Raw genomic sequence first — 25276 nt, 5'->3', positions numbered from 1 at the left:
ATCAAAATAAAGAAATTAAAGTCCACTTTGTCCCCATACATCCAACACCAACAAAAGGCAAAAATGGTTGTACTATGTCAAAATACTTTTTGGATTTTATTTAGAGTGAGTCAGTGAGTGAGTGAGTGAGTGAGAGAGTCGGCAATCAAAACAACACTACTGCACATTTATGGGGTTTCGTAATTCTAAATAAATAGATAAATAGATCCACAAATAAATGTAGTGAGATTTACAAAAATTAAACAAATACACAAATGCATTTTGAATTATGAAACAATTCTAACTCCATACCTGTGTGTGAGTCTACAGCAAGTGTGTGAGTGAGAAGTGATAACTGTAACCGTGATAAGGTCAGCATAATTAATAAAACCAATATAAAATGTTTAAACAGTAAACCGTGTCGTATGTTGATTCGCTGAACAACAGAACGGCTCGATTAAAGAGTACAGGTTGAAGATGCGATATAGTCAAACCGTTGATGGAAAAAAAAAGAAATAAAAAAGAAAATATATTTGGTGATATACTGATTTGCTTAGGGGAGCAATTAATATTTTGTAGGACACTAAACCCCACCAAATAGGCCTAGCGACGTTCCTGGTTTATTCAATTAATTTGTGGGGAGAATTTATAAATTATTCATTTTTAAGATGTGGTAAATGCCAGTTTTTTTATTTATTTAGTTTTATATTTTAATCGAATCAAATCGTTACTTTCCTATTATTTATACATGCATATACCCTCTGGAAATCAGGGAAATCAGTGGGTAAAAGAAAAAAATAAATTATATATATATATATATATATATATATATATATATATATATATATATATATATATATATATATATGAAACACTAAATCTGGCAAAGGGAAAATAATATAATGCAAAAAAAAAAAAAAAACTTTCCGAAAGTGATGCGGTTACTCAACGCTGTTGTTGTAGCTGATACTGTACAGTAGTTCTTGTAGGAGTTGTAGTTGTTGTTATGGACTGTAGGGGCGCTGTGGTCTCTATTCCAAACACTGCGCCAGAAACACCGTTATATATTTTGTTTTTTCACTTTACAGTTGAAGACTTTTTTAATTACCACAGCAACATGCATGGATTACGCTTTGCTCGGTTGAGATATCTGAACAGGGAGTCCACATGCGTTTTTGCCTGTTTGAATGACTCATGCTTCCTTTACTTAAAAGGTCTGTTTTGGTGAACAGGTCTAGCCCACTTGGGGTTTTTGTTTTGTTTTTTTTGATTGAATGCGCTCTTTTCCCACACACTAAAGGTAGTTTATCGCCTCCTATTATGTCTTGTTAATTAGTATTCTCTACTGAGTCCTGCGCTTTTGCTGTCACCAGCCATAAATCGCTTATCTTTCTCCTTTCTCCTCTTTCTCCTCCTCTAGAAAATGTTGCTTAGTCCTTTTAAACCAGAGCGTCTTTTTCTTTTTTTCTTCTTCTTCTTTATTTTTAGTGAATTCCTCTGCGCGCAAATGAGACACTGAACGTGTTGTTGAACCACAGCAACACATCGGAAAGTTCTGTGCTTTGGATTTGGACTTGTTATCAGCGCTGTTATGGACGGACACTGGATCAGTATCTGCGCCTTCACGCTCACCACAATTTTCCTTCAAGGTATAAACAACAACAACAACAACAACAACAACAACAACAACTAACTGTATAAGAGATTAGCTGAACTTGTTGAATGCATGTTGTAATCCACAGGTTCCCAACCCTGGTTCTGGAGAACCTGAACATAATTTCACAGCGCTTTTGGGGTTGAAGTGGTTGTGTTAGTGCAGGGAAAACACTAAAATGTGCAGGACATGGTACTCCATGACCAGGACTGGGAACCTGTGCTGTAATCAGTTATTTTATTCTGCATTGAACTGATTGATGATTCACCAATTCTGGAGGTCAAGGTGGGTAGATTTAGGAAGATTCCATGAAGGTTCTGATTGCATGAACAGGCTCAAGAGCACCACTGGGAGCAAATATTGTACAGCTGTACAGCATGTGTGTGAAGTACAGTGATATTCCTTCCTTTGCATATCTGAATCTGGTAGACTGAGCCACTATACATTGTAGTAGCTATAGAGCAGTGAGGGTTAAGGACCTTCTCATGGGCCCAACAGTGGCAAACCAGTTGTGCTAGGATTTTAACACAGTTTTCTGATTATTTGGCTAGAACCATAATCACCATGCCACCTCCAGCATACATCACCATTGTAACTTAATCTGAAAAATCTGACCTGCCCGGGGCAGTTTAATCCAGTATACAAACAGAGACTGTACTTTAGCATAGCACTATTCGAACAAAATGTGCCATTTGTCCTCTCATGTCAATTCTCAAGCAAAGCACTGCTGATACTTGGTCCTCGTAATTAATTGGACATTCTGCTGTTTCATTTAGAATCATTGACAATGACTTTATTGCTTTTGCTAAAAACCTGTATAAACATGATTGTTTTTTAAATTTCCACAGTAGATAATACAACAACTTACTGTAAGAATGTGACAAATAGTTTCATATATCATTTATATTGAATTTGATCCTGAGCTTCGGTTACTGTCTGCATGTTCTTCCCACGTCTGCATGGGTTTTTGTACCATCATCCAAAAAACACATACCAGAACTGGCTACACATATCTGACAGAGACCTTATGGACTGACATTCTAGTTAAAATGGGTGCGCATCAGCTACATATGATATAAATGCTATAAATGCTTTAGAGTCATTCCACCGAATATGTGCCATTTCCATCCCCAGAACATTATATGTATAAATATTCATGAAAATGAACTGAAAAAGTGTCATACACATTAATCTAATTGTAAATTTAAAATATATAATTTAAAACATTAATAAAAATGACCTAGAAGCACTTTAAAAATAGCATTTGTTACCTGTCCCCACTATATAACTCTACACTTTACCATTAAATATAATGAATAAAATCCTTCTTTTTTTGCATTGTGTAACTCCATATCTCATCTAAGTGTTAAATAATTTTTTTTCACAAAAATCCATAATATTTTGGTTAAAATATACATTTTAGTCATGTCCCCCTCAGTCCTGTTACCCTAACACAATTCCCCCTCTGAAAAATATGGAACATTTCACAAGTCACATATTCAACAGGAAGTTGTATCATCTGGATCTTCTGAAGGTCATGGGAAGACCAACAGTAAGTTCTCTCATTTTCTTTTATTTATATTTGATGATATTGTCACTGTGACTGAGAAGGTTAATCTCAGCGTACAGTCTTGTTACCTAAATTATTTCTTAGATGATATTTGTTTATTTTTAAAATCCTAATTTTTGGTAAATCACTAGAATGTGCTCAGTGTGCTCATGCTATTAGCATGTAAACCATGTGGCATTATTTGATGTATTTGCTAATTCTATGCTAAAAACTCAGTCTTGTTACTTTCAGTCCTGTTACTTGTATAAAGAGACGGCTTCTTAGAAAAGGTCTGGCAAGTTTGTTTTTTTTATAAATTTAATGTAATTCTAACTACAACACTATTATATGTACTTTAGTTTGCAGCTGGATCATTTAGTGTTTTGTAGACAAGCAAAAATATTTTCAAACTGATCTTAGGTACTGGTAGCCAATGCAGAGATCTGAGTACTTGCATAATATTGTCAACTTGTTGTCGCCTTTGTCTTTCGTACCTTTTGTAGAAGATGATGGAGAGAACCCGTACTATGCAGGAGCCAGAAACACCCACTCATGGCATGCTGCAGGGGAAGAAGCGAAACACACCCACCGCTCTCTCTATCTCCCCTCTCTCTGTCACTCCCTCCATCACTCTCTCCCTCCATCTCTATCTCTCCCTTCCCCTCTCTCCTTCTTTCTCTTTTTTCCACCTCCTTTGCTGTGAAGAACTATAAGCACATAGCACATTCTTTCAATACAGAAATCTCTCACACACATGCACATACCCGCACACATGCACGCACAGCCATGCACACTCACGCACACACAAAAATACATGTATGCACACTCACACACATGCACACTCCCACGCATCTACATGTACATACGGACACATTCCACGTTACCCAATGTTTATTCCTGTTACTAAATTTCTAAATAGTTTGGATCTCCATTGAAAGGAAAAAAATGGTTTAGCATAAAAATAAAATACAACTTCTGTGCATATACAGTGTTTTTTTAGTCACAAATATCAATTATTTGAACATGTAACCAATCACTTCTTTAAAATAAATCCTTTCTTGAGGGGAAAACAAAGGAATTCGTTTACATGCTTTTAAATATGCTTTTTAAATGACATTAATTTTGTTAACAGGACTGATAAAAATGCAACCATCTTCCACTTAGAAACCTTGAAATGAAATAAAGTTACTTGAGATTGACCAGTACACATTTTGAATAGTTAAATATGTGTTATTAGCTTCAGTGTTGAAAAAAAGATAAAAAATGAAGTTGAATTTGGAAGAAATAGAACAAGCAAATGGCATCCGTTCGGTGGAATGGCCCTTTAGAAACGTGCTCTGGGGCTTGTTATATGTAAAAATGTTGAAGAAATTAAGTAGGTCAGTGAAGCTGAGAGATGGGAGACTGAGGACATGCATGCTCTCACCAAAGATAATCTATAAGATATACAAGATTTCGTTTTTACTGTTACAGTAAAGAAGTTGTGCTATGAATGAATAAATGTGATCAATATGACAAAAAAAATACACTTACTGGCCAGTTAAAGAGAAATACATCTATACCTGCTCATTCATGCAATTATACAATGAATTATCAATTTTTTAACAAATTAATGATGGAATATAAGGAGTTATGTACAACATGTTTAGTTTTCTTATATATTTTTTCCTATATGAAATATTTTGCATCAAGTGGTAGAATTTCAGTTTTTCTTTTAAAGCTGCTTCCTTCCAAGCCTTATTCTGTCTTCCCCCTTTAGACTTAGCAGCTCTGAACCTGAGGAACGAGCTGTTGGGAAAGTGTGTGCAGGTGCAGGATGGAGAAGCCAATGAAAAGGTGACTTTGGAGGAGTGTAAACCAGGCTCACTCTTTCAGGAATGGCAGTGGAACCCTGAGACACGCTTCTTGATGAACCCACACACAGGAAAATGCTTGACAGCTCTCAAAATCCAAGATCAGGGAACTGTGGGCCCCTTAGCATGCAGAGCTGAAGATGATGAGACTCAGGCTTGGAGTTGCTCAAAAAAAGGCCACCTCACATTGTACGGCAAGGGCTTCCATTTGAGTGTGCGCTATGACTCGTCCGATATTTTTCTTTCCACCGAGCGAGGGAAGAATGCCAAGTGGAAAACACTGAATAAGCGAATGCCATGTGAGGAGCCACCGAATGAGCCTGAGAAGATAGAACCAAAAATTATTGCTAAAATTCACCTGTGGCAGCGTAAGCATGTCTTGTCAGTGTGCCATTGTCCTCATTTACGTGGAAGTTTTAGACTTTGCCATCATTACACCTATCTGAAGCATAGTATTTCATCCATTTTATTAAACAAAAAGCTCAATTTTTAACATATTAGAGATCATCAGTAGGTTATGATTTTGCTTTCTATTCAATACATTGGTTGATAAATTGGTGGTTTTGCTGTAATTATTTTAACGCCCATTTTAATGATGCCTCATCAATTATTCCTGATTTAATAGCCTAAAATATATTTGTGATCTTGATTGTTTTTAACAGTCATTTTAGTCATTGTACTGGTGTTATTTGCAATGCTGTCTTGTGTCATCTCGTTTAGCTCAAGTAAATGTGGACCTTGATGCACCGAAACCCACTCAGTCAAACAGCAGCACTGATGATGGGGAATCTGGTGCATTTGGGAACCCTCTCACCATAGAGCATGGTGAGTATACTGTACAAAACATTTACAGACAAATATACTTTTACCTCTGTAATTCAGTAATGTTTTATGGCTGGCGAGTTTTAGCGGTGAAGTTTGGCAAAATCAGATTACCTGTGTCATATTTTACTATTTATGATGTGGGATTTTATAATACAAACACAAATAACATTGTCAGTGTCACTGTAGAGATGAAACCATCAGAAAAAAAAAAGAAGAAGTTCTGAGTTGAAGTTGAAAGAGCAGTAAGAAGTAACTGACTTTGAACATCGCTAATCACATTGAGGGCTGTTGACAGATAGGCCTTTAATGCTAGCATGAAAAACAAAGTTTAGGAGTCAAAAGACTATTAAAAAGAAGGAACAAGAAAAAGGATATGATATTCAAAAGCGTTCATTGTTTAGCTAATATCATTATTTGAAGACTAGAGTTGCAGTCCAGTCAGGCTAGCTAGCTTGCAGATATTTTTTTACCACAGCTAGTATCAGGGTTGCTAACTGTCACACTTTCAGGCTGTATCTCACACTCTCAGCTACCAGAGATGCAGGTATTTTAATTTTTTCCTGAAAGCTTGCTATGAAGATTCACAGGGCATCTGGTTGAGACTAGAGGTATGTATTGGGACAGGGGTCTCACAAGATACAACACAAATGTTGTGCAAGTGGTAGTTTTTTACTTTCATGTGGACGTGAGTGAGAAGATTGCTGGACATGCATTTACAGCATCCTTGGTAACTTCCTAGTCAGGGTTGTAGTGGTTTAAATCAGACTACTAGCTTGTTCGTATTTTGGGAAATAGGGCCACTTAAATTCATTACAAAATGTCATGACCATTCCTGTGAGCAGGAATAACTGCAAGGTCCTCAGTTGAGAACTTGAGGAACTGTCAGAGGTAGAATTTACACACTACACTGACAGTGTTGTAATGTTTTCCAGTGTTTCTGTGTCTGTATTGCAGCATGGCGGGTGGGGTGGTGGTGCTGGACTTTCAGAGGAGTTTGGCAGGAGGCAGGTGGGGGGGGGGGGGGGGGGGGGGGTGGTCATTTCTCTTTGGGAATCCATATTTATCACACTTTATCTTGTCATTATGGCTGTATACACAAAGCTTCAGTAAACTCCTCTATATGTTCCTGTGTTTTGTGGCTGCCAGTGCCTGAGTTTAGAAACGGGGAGAACAAAAATGATTTGTGACAACATTCCTATTGATGCTCACATGGGGGCAGCAGAGGACAAAAGCTAAGAACATAAAAGAAGCTGTCAGGAGGATTCAGTCAACTAATTCATTATCTGGATAATTTGGGTTATTTTGTTACATGATTAATAATAATAATAATAATAATAATAATAACAATAATAAATAATAACAATAATAATAAAAATAAAAATAATAATAATAAGATTCTAAGAAGAATGTAATACAGTTGAACACAGCTTTAAACACTTTTTCGACTGCTTTCATTTTTAAAATTGAAATAAAATACTTTAGTGAAGTCAGTGGTTAAATGCTGTGGATATACATTTGAACATTTGATATCATTTTGATATTGAACTCACAAACAATGGACCTTTAAAACATATAGGACCTGGACTAGCCAGGAATTACTTAAGGGGGACTGAGGAAATGTCCCCCTTAAAATCACAGTTGATAGTATGATATAAAAAATCATATTAAATAAATTCACAGTTGATAGAATGATAAGTGTGACACATTTGTGTATTTTGGGTAGATGCCAGACAGCAGTAGAACCATGGATTACCATCAACCATTATTATTTTATTAATAAACTTTCCAGTGAATGTTGGAAATACCTGTATGACTGTTCCAATGAAAATTATTTTAAAAAAACCAAAAAAAAACACACACCCCAACATGCTATTTATATGACGGAAATTACATCTAGCCTTATAAAACCAGATCTACCAGGAAAAATACTTGCAGTGGGTTAAACCTGTTTCATTGCATTTCTCATTTGGCTGATGTTTTTATCCAAAGCGACTTAAAATTGAGCTTAAAAAGTTTGGCAGCTTTGGTGATGCTGCGATTTCAACTCACGACCGTCTGAGCTACACATCAAAACTGAGCCACTGCTTCCCCAATGGGTTCTCACCATAGTGGCTTGTAGCCATTAAATGTGAACAAGTGTTTTGTTTGACCGTTTATGAATATCATTACTTTGAGCAGAATTACTGTGCAGAACAATGTTATCTGATGGATGTAATGTATGTGTATGTTATGGTAACCTCCCACGAATAAGCATTTCTACCTGCCATAAAATATTTCAGGATCCCCCTACAACTATGTCTTTGTGACCTAATTATAGTTAGGTTTTAGATTAAGAGATATCTTGAATCTTGTTTTAATCACATTTTAATGATCCTTATAATAACATATACTTAAAAACACTCCCATTGGCATCCATGAACCAAGTGAGCCCAACCCACACACACCTCATAAATCCCAGTTTACCCCTCCACAAAAACATGTCGCCTACAATGCTGTGAAAAAGTATTTGAGTTTTCTGATTTCTTCTGCCTTTGTGTACTCAGTTGTTTCAGAAATTTGAACAAAATCTAAGATAAAACAAAGGCGACCTGAGTAAACACAAAATACACTTTTTAAATGATAATGTTATTTATTGAAGCAAAAAAAGTTATCCAAAACCAACTGGGCCTTTGTGAAAATGTATTTGTTCCAGTAGTTACTAATTCCCCAAATCTATGAAACTGCATTCATAATGGAGTTCAGCAGGACTAGACACAACCAGGCCTGATTACTGCAAACCCTGTTCAATCAAATCAACATTTAAATAGAACTTTTTCAACAGTATGAAGTTGGTTAAAAGGTCTTACTCCGTAACACACTATGCCAAAGTTGAAAAAAATTCCAGAAATGATGAGGAAGATGGTGATTGAAGTACATCAGTCTGGGAAGGGTTACAAAGCTATTTCAAAGGCTCTAGGACTCAAAAGAACCACTGGTGCAACTGTATTATGCAGCAAGACAATGATCCAAAGCATTGGAGTTAATAATAGTCCTAGAAGTAAATGAAGGACTGATCTCCAGTTATTGGAAGCATTTGGTTGCACTTATTGCTGCTTGTGGCACAACCAGATTTTAAGTTGAAGAGGGCAATTAGTTTTTTACAAGGGTGATAGGTGTTGGATAATTGTATTTTTTTTTTTGCATCAATTAAAAAATAAAAACTATTATTTGTTTACTCAGGTTTCCGTTGTTTTTTGTTGTATTTCGTTTGATGATCTAAAACTATTTAGTTTGTCACACCCTCTTCATCTCCCTCCACTGGCTTCCTGTAGCTGCCCGCATCAAATTAAAGGCCTTGATGTTCACGTACAAGATCAGCAGCCCCCTACCTCAACACTCTCCTTGAGGTTTATGTTCCCTCATGCACCCTTATGATCAGTTAACAACCGACGCCTGGTAGTGCCTACTCAGTGTGGCTCAAGGTCCCTTTCCGGAACCTTCGGACTGACTGTCCTTAGAGGTGGAATGAACTTCCAAGTTCAATCCGGACCGCACAATCTGACACTATCTTCAAAAAACGGCTAAAGACCCACCTCTTCCGTGAGCACTTAACTAACCCCTAACTTGCCCTTCCCCCCTTATATATATATATATTTTTTTTAAAAAAAACCATTCTGCACTTGTATTGGCTCTTATCCCTCTTGTCTGTACACTTTGCTTCTCTTTGTACACTTTGCATGGTAGGTACTTTTTTCTCTCTGCTTTGTTCTCTGCTTTGTTTTTTGCTCCGTATTGTTCTCCGCTTGATATATTGCGTTGCTTCTGTTTCCTCGTTTGTAAGTCAATTTGGATAAAAGCGTCTGCTAAATTAATAAATGTAAAACGTAAATGTATGAGATGTACACAAAAACAGGAGAAATCAGGAATACTTTTTCACAGCACTGTACAAATGCCAAATTATAGATAAACAACTATGATTATGTGTCTTTAAAAGGAATGGAATGGAAGGTGACCATGCTGGTACTGAGCTCTCTTGCCCTCATTATTGGGACGGTCATCCTTTTCCTGAACATCTATCAAAATAGGTGAGGTTACTTCCTTCGTCATTCTTATTTCACGTAATGTGTGACTGATGTGTTGACAATTATTTTGAGTTTTTTCAGCAGCACGAGTTTGTTGTTTAGCATGAGTAGCCGTTATGCAATACCTTATTTACAATGACAGGAATGTCAGGTTTAAAACGGTACAGGGCATTCCTGTTATTCTAGCCCTTCCTTTTAATTTCATTGACTTGTTTGCCAGGCGAAAGAAGACTGTTGTGGTTCTTAAGTCATACACATCTATTGGCGAAACCAGTCTACCTGGCTCCCCAGTTTCCAGCGAAAGATCTCCTCTGACCAAACATCCCATGAAACCTCCCCGGTCTCCGTCCATTCAGCGCGGGGAGATCCTGGTTGAATGGAAGGATGGCACTGTTACGCCACTATTCGACACCTACCAAACCTCCTAAAGAGCCAGATTGGTGCCTTACTGCAACACAAATGCTGCCATACAGTACTCCTACTTCTGTTATATGAAACCTCATCTGCCGCTTTTGACACTAATGCATTGTGCTACACTTAAGCATGTAGTGTTTTTCTCTTTTTTATGTAGCCACTGCACTATTTATTCTTTCATGCATAGTTTTATTTGACTGCAGAATGCACGAATTATGGCACAGAAATTGTAAACAATCATAACGACTGGCCTCGTCACTTAGAAAAAGTGTTGCCCCTCATCCTCCTTCCCAAGATGGTAGAATCAGTATCAGTTGATGTTTGGGTGGAGGTGCGTATGAACCCGTGTGACCTGTGTGTGTTTGTGTGTGTGAGAAAAAGTGTGCGGATTTGCAGATCACAAGAGAACAGGTTGAGCTACAGTATAATTAGGCAGCATTTCAGGGAAATCAACAAAACTGTCACGAGACAGTGTTTCCATGAAAGACTTCATGTCTAGGAACAAAGTGTAAGATTTTGTGATGCTACATGCTTTGACTGTGCCAGAAAATGGAAACAGATTGTTAACAGTTACTTTAAAAAAAACAACAACAACGTATGTCATGTGCAGTGTGTCCATGAGGGTGCTTGTGTACTTGTGTACATGAATGTGTCCATGTACTCAAGTACACAAGAATGTGTGTCCATGTACACAAGTCTGAGCACAACCTGAAGCATAATTTACTAATCAACAGTGACAATTTAGGGTTAATGCAATGAGTTACATTCCTGCAGGTGCTCATACCTGCGCTAGTCCCAACCTGCCATATTAGAAGCAAGCTCATCTGTCTCAATTATAAATTAAACCTGGGTGGTGTAGCCACTCTGTTCAGGCATTAGCATGTAGCCCTTTTGTTAGTGTGAGAAGCCTATAATTTATTTACCAGCAAATCAAAGCAATAACCAATATCTCATATATTTTAGAATGTATCCATCCATCCATGCATTTTCTGTACCGCTTATCCTTCAGGGTTGCGGGGAACCTGGAGCATATCCCAGAGAGCATGGGGCACAAGGTGGGGTACACCCTGGGTAGGGTCCCAGTCCATCGCAGGGCACAATCACATACACATTCACACATCCATTCGTACACTACTGACATTTTGGACATGCCAATCAGCATACCATGCATGTCCATGCATGGGGGAGGAAACTGGAGTACCCAGAGGAAGCCCCTGCAGCACGGGGAGAACGTGCAAGCTTCACACACACAGGGCTGTGGCTGGAATTTGAACCCCCAACCCTGGAGGTGTGAGGTGAACGTGCTAACCACTAAGCCACCGTGCACCCATGTTTTAGAATGTAATAAATATTAATGATAGGCCTCCATGTCAGCTATATTTTTATTAGCGTGTATTATCTCCAACAATCTCACTATATTAGACATGTTCTTGCTTGACTGCTGTTCAAGCATCCTTTTTTTATCTTAAAAAAATACATTCAATCCGTAATATGTTATTGTAGCCTTTTTATGCCTTTTTCCTCCTCTCTTATACCAATCTTCGTACATACATACAGACCTTTCCATCGAAATACATGATTACAGCCTTGTCTTTGGAGGCCAATTTGAAAAGTTATAGCTAATTTTAATTTGGATTTTCATCAATATGTATTTTTACTTGCTCTGTAAAATTCTTAGAAAGACATTAAGCGGTTGAATCATTTGATCAAAACTAGTACTAATATTGAGTTTTAGCGTTATAGGAAAAAGGGCATAAGTGCTGCTATGTTTTAATCTTAACTACTTTCCTTGAAAACAAAATAATGAATGTTTTCAGAGTGCAGGATAAGATTTTGCCTGATTATTTATGCACTCCACCTTCCTCACTCTGTGAGCAATCCACACATAATCCAGTGCTTCTGAAAAGATGCTTATTTTCAATGAGAACAGACCATCACCTCACCTGGCCTGGTTTTATTTATAGGCATGTATTTATAGTAAAGGTATTTATCTAATTCTATCTAATTTCACGTAACTCTGTCTGTTTATCTAGTTCCTTCATTACAGCACAGTTGCTTAATCATTATTATATTGAACTGTGGTTGGAAGCAGCTGGGCTTTCAGAAAACGTGATTCATTTTTCAAGTGGCTTTAATATATAATTGCCATGAAACTTATAGGATAGACAGCTAACAGACAGTTTTGATCCTCTAGAGATTATGAGTACGATTGAGATAAAAGATAAGATAAAAAAACTACAGTGGTGCTTGAAAGTTTGTTAACCCTTTAGAATTGTCTATATTTCTGTATAAATATGACCTAAAACATCGTCAGATTTTCACACAAGCCCTAAAAGTAGATAAATAGAACCCAGTTAATCAAATGAGACAAAAATATTATACTAGTTCATTATACTTGTTCATTTATTTATTGAGGAAAATGATACGATATGACATATCTGTGAGTGGCAAAAGGATGTGAACTTTTGCATTCAGTATCTGGTGTGACCCCCTTGTAACTGCAACTAAATGTTTCCGATAACTGTTGATCAGTCCTGCACATCGGCTTGGAGGAATTTTAGCCCATTCCATTTAGTTGCTTGGAAGTTACTCTGGGTTCCTTTGTGACCTTGTGGACTATTATATGTCTTGCTCTTGGAGTGATCTTTGTGGTTGATCACTCCTGGTGAGGATAACACTTTCCTCCATTTGTACACAATCTATCTGACTGTGGATTGGTGGAGTCTAAACTCTTTAAAAATGTTTTTGTAACTTTTCCAGTCTGATGAGCCTCAACAGCTCTTTTTCTGAGGTCCTCAGAAATCTCCTTTGTTCATGTCATGATACACTTCAGACTTCAGATCCCTGTTCCTTAAATAAAACAGCATGCTCACTCACACCTGATTGTCATCACACTGATTGAAAACACCTGACTCAAATTTCACCTTCAAATTAAACTGCTAATCCTAGAGGTTCACATACTTTTGACACTCATAGATATGTAATATTTCATCATTTTCCTCAATGAATAAATGACCAAGTATAATATTTTTTGTTTAATTGTATTCTCTTTGTCTAGTTTTAGGACTTTGTGAAAATCTGATGATGTTTTAGGTCATTTATGCAGATATATAAACAATTCAGAAACTTTCAAGCACCACTGTACATAAATGATAGTTTACTTGTGATTTGTTTGTAATTTTTAACCCTGATTTGATCTTGATATATGTATCTGTATGTTTGAGAGCTTTGCTATGAATAAAGTTGGACTAATGAAATGACAGAATGAAAGCTCTGCAGATGTTTGTGGTCTGTTTGTTTACTGTTTCCAAGAGCTTTCTGGAATTAGACAGTGGCGTGTTAAGACCAGTCTCTTCCATTCCAGAGTGGAATCCCAGCTCCATGTGTTAAATTCATATAGAACATAACAGGATTGAAGTAGGAAAGAGGCATGTAAAGACACACCTGTAGCTTGCAGTCAGGGAATGTCTTGATGTTTGCAAGTCTGAACAAAGACCCAGATTTCTGAGTGAGATCAGTTGCAAACGTTCGTGCGAGAAGAGTTTCCTTTACAAACCTGTTTTGCTACTATTTATTTTTTTGCAGTACTGCTCTATTAAATTTAAAAAAAGACACAAACAGCTTCACAAGCTATAGGGATTATACAAAATGGGACAGGGATTTGACAAAATGAAACAAAATTACAAAGTTTACTTTACTCTTGGTTTTCAAATTTTTATAGTATTACAGCGCAAAGAAACTGGCAATCACAGTGACTTACACTGTCAGTGTAAACATCATTTGCTGGCTAATAACCTAAAACTAAACAATAATAGTTACTGTCTGCAAATCTTCCATCTATATTGGAAGCTTTCTTGGCATTAATGGTAGATTGGTGGATTGGCAGTGGAGATGCGGCAACCTAAGTGAGGATCTGCTCTCCCACAGGGCAAAATGTCCTGATAAGAGAACATAACAGATCGTCTCCACCCAAATAATTGGGCTGTTTGGATCCAAGCCTTTTAGGGTAGAGACTGTCCTAGTTCTGTATACATATCTGCTGCCATGACGTACTTGATTTTCTTTTTTACCCTGGAGACTAGTGGTATAGATATCATATGGGGTCTTTAGACACTGGCAGTGCATTTTGTCAAAACTGAGGGTGTCTGATGCTGATCTGCAAAGCACATCACAGTTGGTTGGGTTTGTTAGTTACTTTGGGCCGGAACATCTGATAATGCTTCCTTTCAATTATGTCTCCTCTTTAACATAAATATAGTACAGAGGTGAAGATATAATCAGAGCTTAAATCCTAAAATAGGTTTAGGAAATTGTTTGTTTCAAGCAATGTGCTTTGAAGATTCCAGAGAAAAGGGACACTAATGGATGGCATGTTGGTTTTCAAATTCTCAAAGCGGAAGTGGCTTATAGAGAAGAGCTAAGGAAAAAAAAAAGACATACAAAGCAGCGATTCATTGTCGAAGCAGCACTTGTACTGAGGAAGGGTAAAATGAAAATATGTTATAGGAATAATTTGGATTTAATGCTAGTAATCCTACAGTTTGTTCGTCAAGACCACAGTATTCATGAAAAATTGACAGATTAGATTACAACAACAACAATAATAATAATAATAATAATAATAATAATAATAATAATAAAAATATCTATATCATATAAGCACAATATTTGTTTTGCTCATATCAGATTTATACATGGACTAATAATTTCTGCAGAAAAGAAGGTTCTTCCTTTATTTAGCAAAACAACATTATTTTTGTGTTAGATGAAATCTAGCTTTTCCTTTGTAATTCTTCTATTGCATAACTAGTCTTTTCCCTACTTTTTATTCTTTTCTTCAAACGTGTGTCCAAGAGACCAGCTATCTGATAAGAAAATTACTTTTCTCCAGCCAAACCTGCGTCTACTGTTACAGTAGATTATGACTTTTTTTTTTCTTACATGAGTAGTCAGTGTTTTATAGAACCTTTGCAAGTGACTCATTAAAAAAAGGAAGACCACAAAAGGTGACAGAAGTTAATATACATTTTGTACCACATGGTTTTGATGAGCCATATTTATACAGGAGGCCAACTTCTTTGGATGGTAGTGGAAAAAAAACCCAGTGGTATTCTGTACTCTAAACTCTCCATCTGGAGGTAAAATGATGAAAGGAGTTTTACAGCCTGGCATTCATGACTTTGGAAACATGTTTCAGGACTTTATCTCACTACAGATTTCCAGGTCTGTGTTTTTCACATATGGGCAGCATATGGCTGACCAACACCCTCTAGGTGTCCACGGCTACAGTCTTGGCATGAGAGTTTACTACTGGAGGATAGTCCACTAAAATGCCTTTTATGGTGCAAAGTAAGCAAGCATCATAAATCTTGACATTTGGTTCTTATGTCTTCAATTTCCCAAGGCAACACAACACAAACATTATGTCAACAAGACTCAAATATGATAGCTTCGGTGTGAGCATTTTGGGCTTTCAGCTGAAAGACAGTTTTAGGGCACTTGCACCAGGTGAGGCTCATCCTACAGAACCACTTTTCTACTTTATATCCTTAAATATACATTTTCCTTTTTCTACCAAATTAAACTCTCAAAAATCAGTAGTGACAATGGCCACAATCACTCAATTAAGTAACTGACTGAAGATAAAGATGTATGCCAAATTCACAGTATGATAATTATACAACCTGATAAAACTTTTCATTATATGCCAGTTTTCATTATATCACAGTATAATGCAGTTATAAGAGGAAAAAAAAACACTCGGTGTGGTATAAATTCTATACATAGCATTTATGAAGGGACCACACCTTAAATGTGTTAATTCATCTTCAGTATGTGCTTTATCTTGTCATGGTTGTGTTGGATCCGGAGCTTATCTCAGAAACACTTGGCATGAGGCAAGAGTACACCCTGCATGGGATGCCAGAGTATTCCAGGGCACCATGCATAAATGCATTTACACACTCATTCACACCTAGGGACAGTTTAGAGCAATTTATTTGCATGTTTTAGGAACCCACAGAACGTCAGACATTCCCTGTGTTAACTGTGCTCTGATGTCATTGACACCACACGTTTGGCGTGCATGTATAGATCCTCATTCAGAGTCTACTCTGACTTGTGCCCTGCAACTTGAACAACTCTGTAGATGCCAACGCCTATGCCTAACATTAACTGATAAGCACAGAACTCTGACTTCATTTCTAGGTGAATTATTAACTTGGCAGCTGAAATCGATTTAGGAGCTGAGACCACAGGAGCTCATGTTCAGCGGAGGCTTGCAGTTGGAGTGCAATGTTGAGCTCTGATGTCAGTAATATCTGAAAATGGATCTGGGTTGCTCCCCTCTAAGGGGCTGGGTAGTTTGCCACTAACAGACACTAATCTAGCCATGGCAGCCACTCCTTCAACAGCAGCAGCCTGAGTAGGAACAGACACCAAATGTGCATTTGTGCTATAGAATGCCACAGTGCAAGAACTTTATTAAGAGCTGTAAAGGTTGTTTTTTTTGACAGACAGCACACCTGTACCCAAACTCTGTGGCACATGTTATAATGAATATGATGGGTCACTATCAGGTCTGGCTGTGCCACATGCCTGCTGTTGATGCACTGATGATGCTCTACTGAGAACTTACAATATTACATTGCATGTGGCAAGTCCTGGAAATAAATGAGCCATTTCACTGCCAGCATTAAAACTAATCACTTTAAACTGCCAAAGTTGATTCAACAACACCTATCTCCTATCAGTGAGACATCTAGGCCAAGATTCTTGGTTTCTTCACCAAACAGGTTTACATGCTAGGGCATTAGCACTGTTCATGGTGGAAAGCCTCTGATATTCTGTTATTGTAGTACCATATGTAGTTAATATTTTCCCAAACACACAAATGCTTCAAACCTGGATTTTCACACTTCAATAAAGATAATATGCCTTTTATATATATATATATATATATATATATATATATATATATATATATATATATATATATATATATATATATATATATATATAAAATCCTTAAAAGATAAAGTTCATGATAAACAGATGTCCACAGGAATCCATGGAAGGCATGTGGACAGATTGCTGCCCTGAAGATCTTAGATGAAAGATAACAGGCATGAACATCAGGCTTTATTATGGAAACAATAACCCTGTGACATTGTAAAACTTCACATTTACCTGGAACCACTGATGCATGCAGTGGAAACTGGGTGCACACTACTGCATGTACAATGGGAAAAGGAAAAAATGGTAGCCATGCAAGTCAAATTACATAGTATGAGGAAACATTTTAAAGTAATAATGAAACAGTACCTAGGTAAGAAGTTGTAGTGAAAAATTAGACAGATTGTCTCTGAAGCGTGAACAAAAAACGTCTTTCATTATTGGGTCAAATAACCTCTGTAGCAAGTAGAATCCAATTCATGATCTTTGCATTACTTCTCAAAGATTAAATTTTGTCCTCATTAGTCCCAAAAACATCATGTGTACAAGCTTGCCAATACTGATGGGGGTGAATTCAGAGCGTTGCTGATCTTAATAGTGGAAATTACAACATTAATTTTATATGAATCTTAAGGCATGTTATTTAACTCAATGTACCAATGCTCCAATACTCCGATACCAATGCTCCAATACTCTCACTGAAATAATGCACACATAATTCATGAATGATAATTCTAATCATGCTTATTTATTTAATACTGCATGTTTACATCTGATAGAAAACAGACAAAATTGCTATGTAACAACTAATAAATCAACAAAAGAATTAACAAAGGTTTAAGGTTTTTATTTACATGTTTAAAATGGCATTAAGTATACAATATACAAAATGTGCATGAATGCAGAAGCAAACCTCTCTGGCTTCAATATTAAAAGTAATTTGCATTATAGTGCCCATAATAAAACTAGAAATCTATAATAGTCTGATAATACATTTAAATGTACAAGGCCATGCAAATTTAAATGCCTGCTCAATATGGGGAAAAATGCAGTAAGAAAAGCCATGGACCACAGTCAGTATAAATGCTGGTAAAAATCTAAATAGAGTAAAAATGCAGTGCTCTGGCAGGACAATTTTTTTACTTTGTTTTTTTTTCCCTCTTATTAACAGTAAACCAAGTAAACAGGCATTTAAATGTATATGGCTTTGCCAACTATATAGCAGTAGTGCCCAAAGAAATCACATTTACTGTAGAAAGAAAAACTAAAAACATTGCTTATGGTGAATTCTTCACCTATGTTTATTAAATGTATATTAACATTACTAATATACTAATAAGCTATTTTAGTTCTAATGGAATAGCTAAGACTTCTCCTCAAAAAGTTCATCACTGACCTATAGGTTTCTTGCCTTAAAGAATGCCAACTGTAAAAAAAATTATATAAAAAAAGTAAGCCAAATGTAAGCAAGTGTGCATACATGTACTATTGCACACACAGCCATAACTGACTTAAGTACAAAAGTATCTCTGATTTTTTAAAAATGGCACAAAACATATTGAAAATCCAATGTTTGTTGTGCTCTTCCATAATTTGAAATTGGTTTCCATTATTTATTTCCTTTCTAGAATTAATATAATTCGTCATGAAGAAAGAGAACTTAGTCTTGAAGATGTGCAGAGTGTAGAGCACAGGGTATAAAAGACATACAGAAATGGTAGCACTTTTGGGAAATGTAATTAATTTGAAGAAATACAGTCTTGTTCTTCATTACTATATATGCAAATTCCCTACACGATAGGTGAGAATACCTCTTGAAAGTGTATCATTGTTCATAACCTATTGAATCTTGAGTAAAATGGTGGTAGAGCTAGTTGACATGTTGATCAATCTAGCTTAGGGAACTGAAGAATCCATATCATTCAGCTTGACATTCGATTCTTCTGCTGCCTTTTGCTTGTCCCGTGTATCCCCTTCTGTATGCCAGCCCACCATCAATTGGTACAAAATCACTCCGATGATGGTACCCAGGAATGGGGCAAAGATGGGCACCAGGAACCAGTAGTTCTTATGACTGTTGGAGAGAAACAGTTTCATCACATCAACAGATTCATCACAAGGTTGTCAGATGGTTTGGTGTTGAGGTTAACTTACGTGAAGACTATGCTGCCCCAGCCTGCAATGGCAGTGAAAAGACGAGGTCCCAGGTCTCTGGCTGGATTTACAGCATAGCCACAATTGAAGCCCATAGACAACCCAATGACTAGTACAGTGAAACCCACAGTGAAGGCCTCAAGTCCTTGTGGGATGGGGTTGTTGAAAGGGTCTACAATCGCCAGGACACACACAATCAGTGCAGCTGTGCCTATCACCTATAAATTATGTGGAAAAGAATAACAATAAAGAGGCAGTGAGATAAAGGTACAGTGTCAGATCCATTTGCTTTAGCCGCACTTGGTTTGAGTGACTTGACAGACAAAGAGGGACAGTACATAGCTACATACACCTAGATTTTGGATTATAGTCATACTCATTGTTGGTTATTGGGTGAAACTTTTTTGTGGAAATTGTTTTTATTATCTATTAATTCGCCAGCCATCATTTGACGTGTTGGCTGTTGTGATGAAGCTGTAAATGCATGCCAAATTATACATTAAAATTACTATAGTCAGAAATGGTCTGAAGTTGTTTTATAGAGCTGAAGGCATGACTTCCATGTGACCAGCAGGAAAAAAATGGAGTTGGGGTCACTGGTATGTTTACAACTTGGCAGATGCAACTTTGAACTTTTTGGTTTATGCATCTGCCAAATTGTAAACATACCAGTGACCCCAACTCTGAACTCAAAAGAATTTGGAGAAATTGGGAGTTACATGAAACCATGAACTTAGACATCACATAAGCATACTGTTTATAGAACAGTAACTGATATTGTAATGCGGTCATGTAATTACTAACCTGATCAAAAAAGCCATTGGCAGTGCTAACGTGCTCATTGGGGTAAGTGGCGAAGATTCCCATTGGTAGTTCATTTTCTCTTTTATGGTATGTCTGGATAGCATCTTAAATATGGGGAAAAATGATTTTAAAAATATGAACAGTATTTTTGAATTCTATTACACTGCATCAATCTTGTGATACTTACCATAATACATGCCAAAGATGATACCAGCCCCAAAAAATCCACCAAGTGTCTGGAAGAGAAAGTACACTGGAAACTTTCTCCATTTCTCCCTTCCAAGAAGGCAGAGGGCGAAAGTTACAGCTGGGTTCAGATGACCTCCTGTGGAGTTGGTGGCAAAAGGTCTTATATTTAGGAAAAGTGAATGATAAAAACACTTCAGACGCAATAAGAGCATTTTTTAAAAACTATTTGCTTTGATTCCTAAGAACATCTCTGTCTCTAAAATTATTATTTTCTTCATATCTACACAGTGGGCAAATTAGCATCCAATATCATAAGAATTTGTGGTACCTGAGACTTGGCCGCACACCAAGATTCCAAGTGTGGCTGCAAAGCCAAAGGCTAAGTTTACAGCGAGGAAGATGCCATGAGTTCCTGAACTGAGCATTAACTGAGCCACTGAACCACAGCCAAACATCTGCAGAGGGAAAATAGAATGGTTTAAGCACCAAAACAAGATAAACTTGATACAAAGAGTATTTTTTATACTAGAACTATTCAAATAGAATGAAGATATCATCAGAAGGGTGTAGGTCAAGATGGCAGATATGGTTGAAACTTTGGGAGTCAGTCTTTTTAGTTTGTCATTGAATTTCAATCTAACTGCATCACTTGTTTGATCCTGTAGCTCTTGACAAATCTAGACTACCTTAAGTAGTATGCCAGAAGAGTGTCTGGTTTGTAAGAGTAGTGTGGACATTAGGTTGGTTGTAAATCTAGCCAGCGCAGAGCCAGTTCTCTGATAAACACCAGGTATGGAACCATAGTTCATATGGTCTGCATAAATTGTTCCATTCTTTAGGTGGTCTGGATCACATTAATTTCACTCCAATCTTGGCATCTGCTGGACACATTTGTCCTTAAACATTAGTAGTCAAAAGGCCTTTCAGTTATTTTCTGACAGAAATAGTAGTCAGGGCACAACCACACACACACTCACACACTCCAGAAAATATAGAGATGCCAATCAGCCTACAACATGTCTTTAGAGTGGGGGAGGAAACTGAAGTACTGGGAGAAAACCCCGAAGCATGGGGAGACCATGCAAGCTCCACGCAATCAAACCACCAGCCCCGGAGGTATGAGGCAATTATGCTAGCCTCTAAGTCACTGTATCCCCATATACTGTGTGTGTGTGTGTGTATGTGTGTGTGTAGGGGGGCACAGTGGCTTAGTGGCTAGCAGGATTGCCTCATACCTAAACTGTCCATTGTGTTTGTGTGCGTGTATGCGCGCGTGTGTGTGTGTGTGTGTGTGTGTGTGTGTGTGTGTGTGTGTGATATATATAAGAACTATAAGAAACCATTTAAGTCAGTTGATGTTTCCTGTTATTTTGAAATCGCTCTGATATTGCACACCTGCATCACTTCAGTCACCCTGGTAATGGGGTTAATATTTTGTTGAACATTACACATTCAAATGATTAATTTTACCATAATTAGTAAAATTATTTGCTCTGTCAGCTGTGGTTTGGTAGTGTGCAAATGTCATATTTTCAATTTAAATATATATGTTCAATGTTATATTATTCATACATTTTATGCTTCTTATTTAAAAAAATAAATTGTTTGTAATCTTGAAGAGTTCCAAGTAGTTTCACTGATATATTATACGAAACTGAGACCATGGTAAAGGGTGGAGTGTCATGATTTCATGATTTCATGAGTGTCATGACACTTGAGCAATATGCTTTGTCCTTGTTGTGTTACATCTCCTGTACATTTTTTTGCAGGCCCTGTCAAGACCAGCAGAATCACAGTGTGCATTGTTTTCTATTTTTTCTGTTTTTATTTATTTATTTATTTTATTGTGAACATTTCATTCTTTGAATTTTTGTCTCTGACACAGCATGTACCAGATTTAGAGTCATGTTTTAACTCTCTCCTTCTAGAGGTAGGAACCTATAGCAGTGTCTCCATTCCTAAATCTCCCCTCCGTGTCTTATAGTTTCAATGGGTTAACCAAAAGTCTTTGTATATTACAAATATACTAACAAGAAAGAGTGCGTTTTTGGAATGCTGTGGTTCCAAGTCACCTAAAGCACCACTTAAAAGCAGACATGGTTAACCATGAAGTTTATTATTCTGGGACAAGACTTGACCTCTGTCAAAAAACTTATTGTGTTGGGGGCACTCCCTTTACTCATGGATGTATGCAATTGGTTCAATGTATGTGTCTTTACACAGGTAGTTTAATAAGGAACTGCTTTCCACGGTGTGCAAATGCCAAACAATATATTAATAAAAAATAGAAATAAAGAGAATTTAACAGGCCATCACTCTAATAAACTCTATAATAAACTCTCTCTCTCTCTCTCTCTCTCTCTCTCTCTCTCTCTCTCTCTCTCTGTATATATTTACATACACACACACACACATGTATGTATATGTATATATATATATATAACATATATATATATAACATTTTACAAATTAAAGTGTTTTCAAATCTATCAACCAGTGAAGGCAAACAGTGTCAAAACTAGTTACAGCTATTTGTACACTGTATACGTATCTGCTCATGAAAGCATTCATTAGGTAAACATTATTTACTGGCCTTTCAATACTATATGTAACCACAGGCTAATGAAAATAGCAGCAATGGAGCAAATACACTGAGGTATATTTTAAAGTCTTTCCACAAATGCTATTAAAGGCAAATGATGTCAGAACTAGAGAAATTATACAAATATTAACTTTATTAGTTAATGAATTTTTTTTAGCTTTTTCAATTAATAAAGGAGAATGCAAAGAAGAGGAGGACACTTACTACCAGGATTAGTGTGCCCAAGCATTCAGCCAAAGCCTGGCGCAGTAGCTTATTACGAATTTGGAAGGTGCGAGCAATCCTATCCAGCAGAATCTTTTGCCTACCCATCTTCCTTTTGAGTTCTCAACTCCAAGTGAATGCTGCACTTTGCGTCCCTCAGTAGAATGATTTCAGGTTGGTCCAACATCCTTCTATTATACTTGTGTAAGCCTATGCCCAACCCTCCTTTATGTGTCAAGGCCAACCTCTACACACACCCCCTGCTTAGTCCTACTAATCCACTTGTCCAGAATGGCTGCTTTCTTTTTCCAATGTGGACATGAAATCAGCCCCACTGACTCATCGTCTTTCTGATATTGACACGCTGAAACCATGTGTTGGATAATTTTATGTGTAGTGTAATTTTGTATAGAAAAGAATCAAATAACCTAAGCCAGAATCCTTTTAATGACAAAAGATTTTGGTCTCAAGTCCCATCAGTACAGGGTATGAAGTGACAGAAGTGCATTTCCTCATTTGAGTCGGCCTAATATAGTTGCAAAAGCAGCCCTTAGAGCTGGTCCTGAAGACAGAAGTCTGTCTAGTCAGCAAAAGTCCATCCATCAATTTTTTGTACCGTTTATCCTTACTGGGTCACGGGGAACCTGGAGCATGGGGCACAAGGTGGGAGACACCATGGACGGGGTGCCAATCCATCAGAGGGCGCAATCACACACACTATGGACACTTTTTGGACATGCCAATCAGACTACATTGCATGTCTTTGGACTGGTGGAGGAAACCAGAGTTCCCAGAGGAAACCCCTGAAGCACGGGGAGAACATGCAAAGTCTGCACACACAGGGCAGCGGTTGATAAGAATCAAACCCCCAACCCTGGAGGTTTGAGGCAAACACGCTAACCACTAAGCCACAGTATGCCCGTCAGCAAATGTAAAATTTCTTAAATGAGGAAATTGCTAAAAAGACAAAATGTTAAGTTCAAACACTGGGCTACAAGAGTTTAAGAAAAACATAAAATTTCATAAAAAATTACAGCATAATATACAATTTTCCATTATTATTAAAAAAACAACAAAAGACAGGTTAGACATTTCACCTGTAAGCTTTGGCGTGGAAGAATGTAATAATGATGTTAACTCACCTGGAGGATATTTAATCTGTTACCACTTCTCATATAAAATCTGAGAACTTCAAAAGTACACACACACACACACACACACACACACACACACACACACACGAAAACACATGTGCACACATGCTCACACACATGCGCACAAATGCACACAAACGCAATTTGCAGCTTCATACCTAACCACAGTTTCCTCTTGGCATGTTACAGTTAAAGTTCACTCAGTTATTACAGTTATATTTTTAAGCACTGCTGTCTTAGAACAGAAGGGTCCATATTTAGATTTTCCCTCTTAGTGGACCCTTTAAAGTTCTCTGTAGAACCTTATGTAGAACAGAGACTTTCTTTAGAAAGATAGAACCATAATCCATCCAAAGGACCCTTGAGGAACCATTTTAAAAGTGTATTCATGCTGCAGTAAGCCAAAAGCATTTGTCCATTTTATCTGGGTTCATCAATGGGTCTTATTATCCGTTCTTATAGCCATGATTTTAAAATTAGGATCCATAATTTTACAATGGTGGATATCAACTGCTATTAAATTTGCAATAGTTATTATTGAATTATTATAGTTATAAGCTTGAATGACTGGTCACTTGAACTGATCACTTGACTACAATGAACTTGAACATTAATGGAAACAAGAATTTAATTCCAGTTTTAGCAAAACCAGGCAAAATGCGATTACTGTGAGAGACAAATCTAAAACGTATCACAATGTAATTTGTCTGTCTTCTGTATGTGGAAATGTCAGGAAAAAAAGCTAAGTAATAAATATAATAGTACATATTTGCCTAATGTAGCTACTATTTGAATAACTGAATTATGTAAATTGTTTGAAAATGGAATTTGGCACCTTGAATATTTCTTTGGAGCACGCTAGTGCAGTAATGCTACAGAA

The 25276-nt window shown here is 37.0% G+C and overlaps 2 protein-coding genes across 3 annotated transcripts; one reads left to right on the top strand and one right to left on the bottom strand.

Moving 5' to 3' along the window:
- Positions 1–997: 997 nt before the first annotated feature.
- On the top strand, positions 998–17266 carry si:dkey-245n4.2 (uncharacterized). 2 transcript variants are annotated; one of them, XM_017452194.3, is made up of 6 exons: positions 998–1193; positions 1468–1628; positions 4942–5403; positions 5756–5860; positions 9834–9924; positions 10142–17266. In XM_017452194.3, exons 2-6 carry the CDS (start codon positions 1571–1573, stop codon positions 10347–10349), a joined length of 924 nt encoding a protein of 307 aa, XP_017307683.1. In that variant the 5' UTR covers positions 998–1193; positions 1468–1570; the 3' UTR covers positions 10350–17266. The 2 variants fall into 2 exon arrangements, with proteins under 2 accessions (XP_017307683.1, XP_017307684.1); XM_017452195.3 differs by having other exon boundaries at positions 998–1279.
- An 849-nt stretch (positions 17267–18115) lies between these two features.
- On the bottom strand, positions 18116–23420 carry aqp3a (aquaporin 3a). The gene is made up of 6 exons (XM_017452196.3): positions 23243–23420; positions 20765–20891; positions 20435–20572; positions 20248–20351; positions 19444–19661; positions 18116–19363 (listed from the first exon to the last, which is right to left on the bottom strand). Exons 1-6 carry the CDS (start codon positions 23348–23350, stop codon positions 19186–19188), a joined length of 873 nt encoding a protein of 290 aa, XP_017307685.1. The 5' UTR covers positions 23351–23420; the 3' UTR covers positions 18116–19185.
- Between the last annotated feature and the right edge of the window lie 1856 nt (positions 23421–25276).

This window comes from Ictalurus punctatus, chromosome 22 (genome assembly GCF_001660625.3).
Source record: "Ictalurus punctatus breed USDA103 chromosome 22, Coco_2.0, whole genome shotgun sequence".
NCBI classification, from domain to species: Eukaryota; Metazoa; Chordata; class Actinopteri; order Siluriformes; family Ictaluridae; genus Ictalurus; species Ictalurus punctatus.
Note: the sequence above shows the minus strand (reverse complement) of the source record. Positions and strands in the feature narration are given on the sequence as shown.

Coding starts and splice junctions, on each gene's coding strand:
- si:dkey-245n4.2 (XM_017452194.3), top strand. CDS start 1,571: ATGGACGGACACTGGATCAGTATCTGCGCCTTCACGCTCACCACAATT. Junction 1,629..4,941: donor CACCACAATTTTCCTTCAAG/GTATAAACAACA, acceptor TTCCCCCTTTAG/ACTTAGCAGCTCTGAACCTG. Junction 9,925..10,141: donor CTGAACATCTATCAAAATAG/GTGAGGTTACTT, acceptor CTTGTTTGCCAG/GCGAAAGAAGACTGTTGTGG.
- aqp3a (XM_017452196.3), bottom strand. CDS start 23,350: ATGGGTAGGCAAAAGATTCTGCTGGATAGGATTGCTCGCACCTTCCAA. Junction 20,352..20,434: donor CATCTTTGGCATGTATTATG/GTAAGTATCACA, acceptor CCCATATTTAAG/ATGCTATCCAGACATACCAT. Junction 19,364..19,443: donor TGGGGCAGCATAGTCTTCAC/GTAAGTTAACCT, acceptor TCTCTCCAACAG/TCATAAGAACTACTGGTTCC.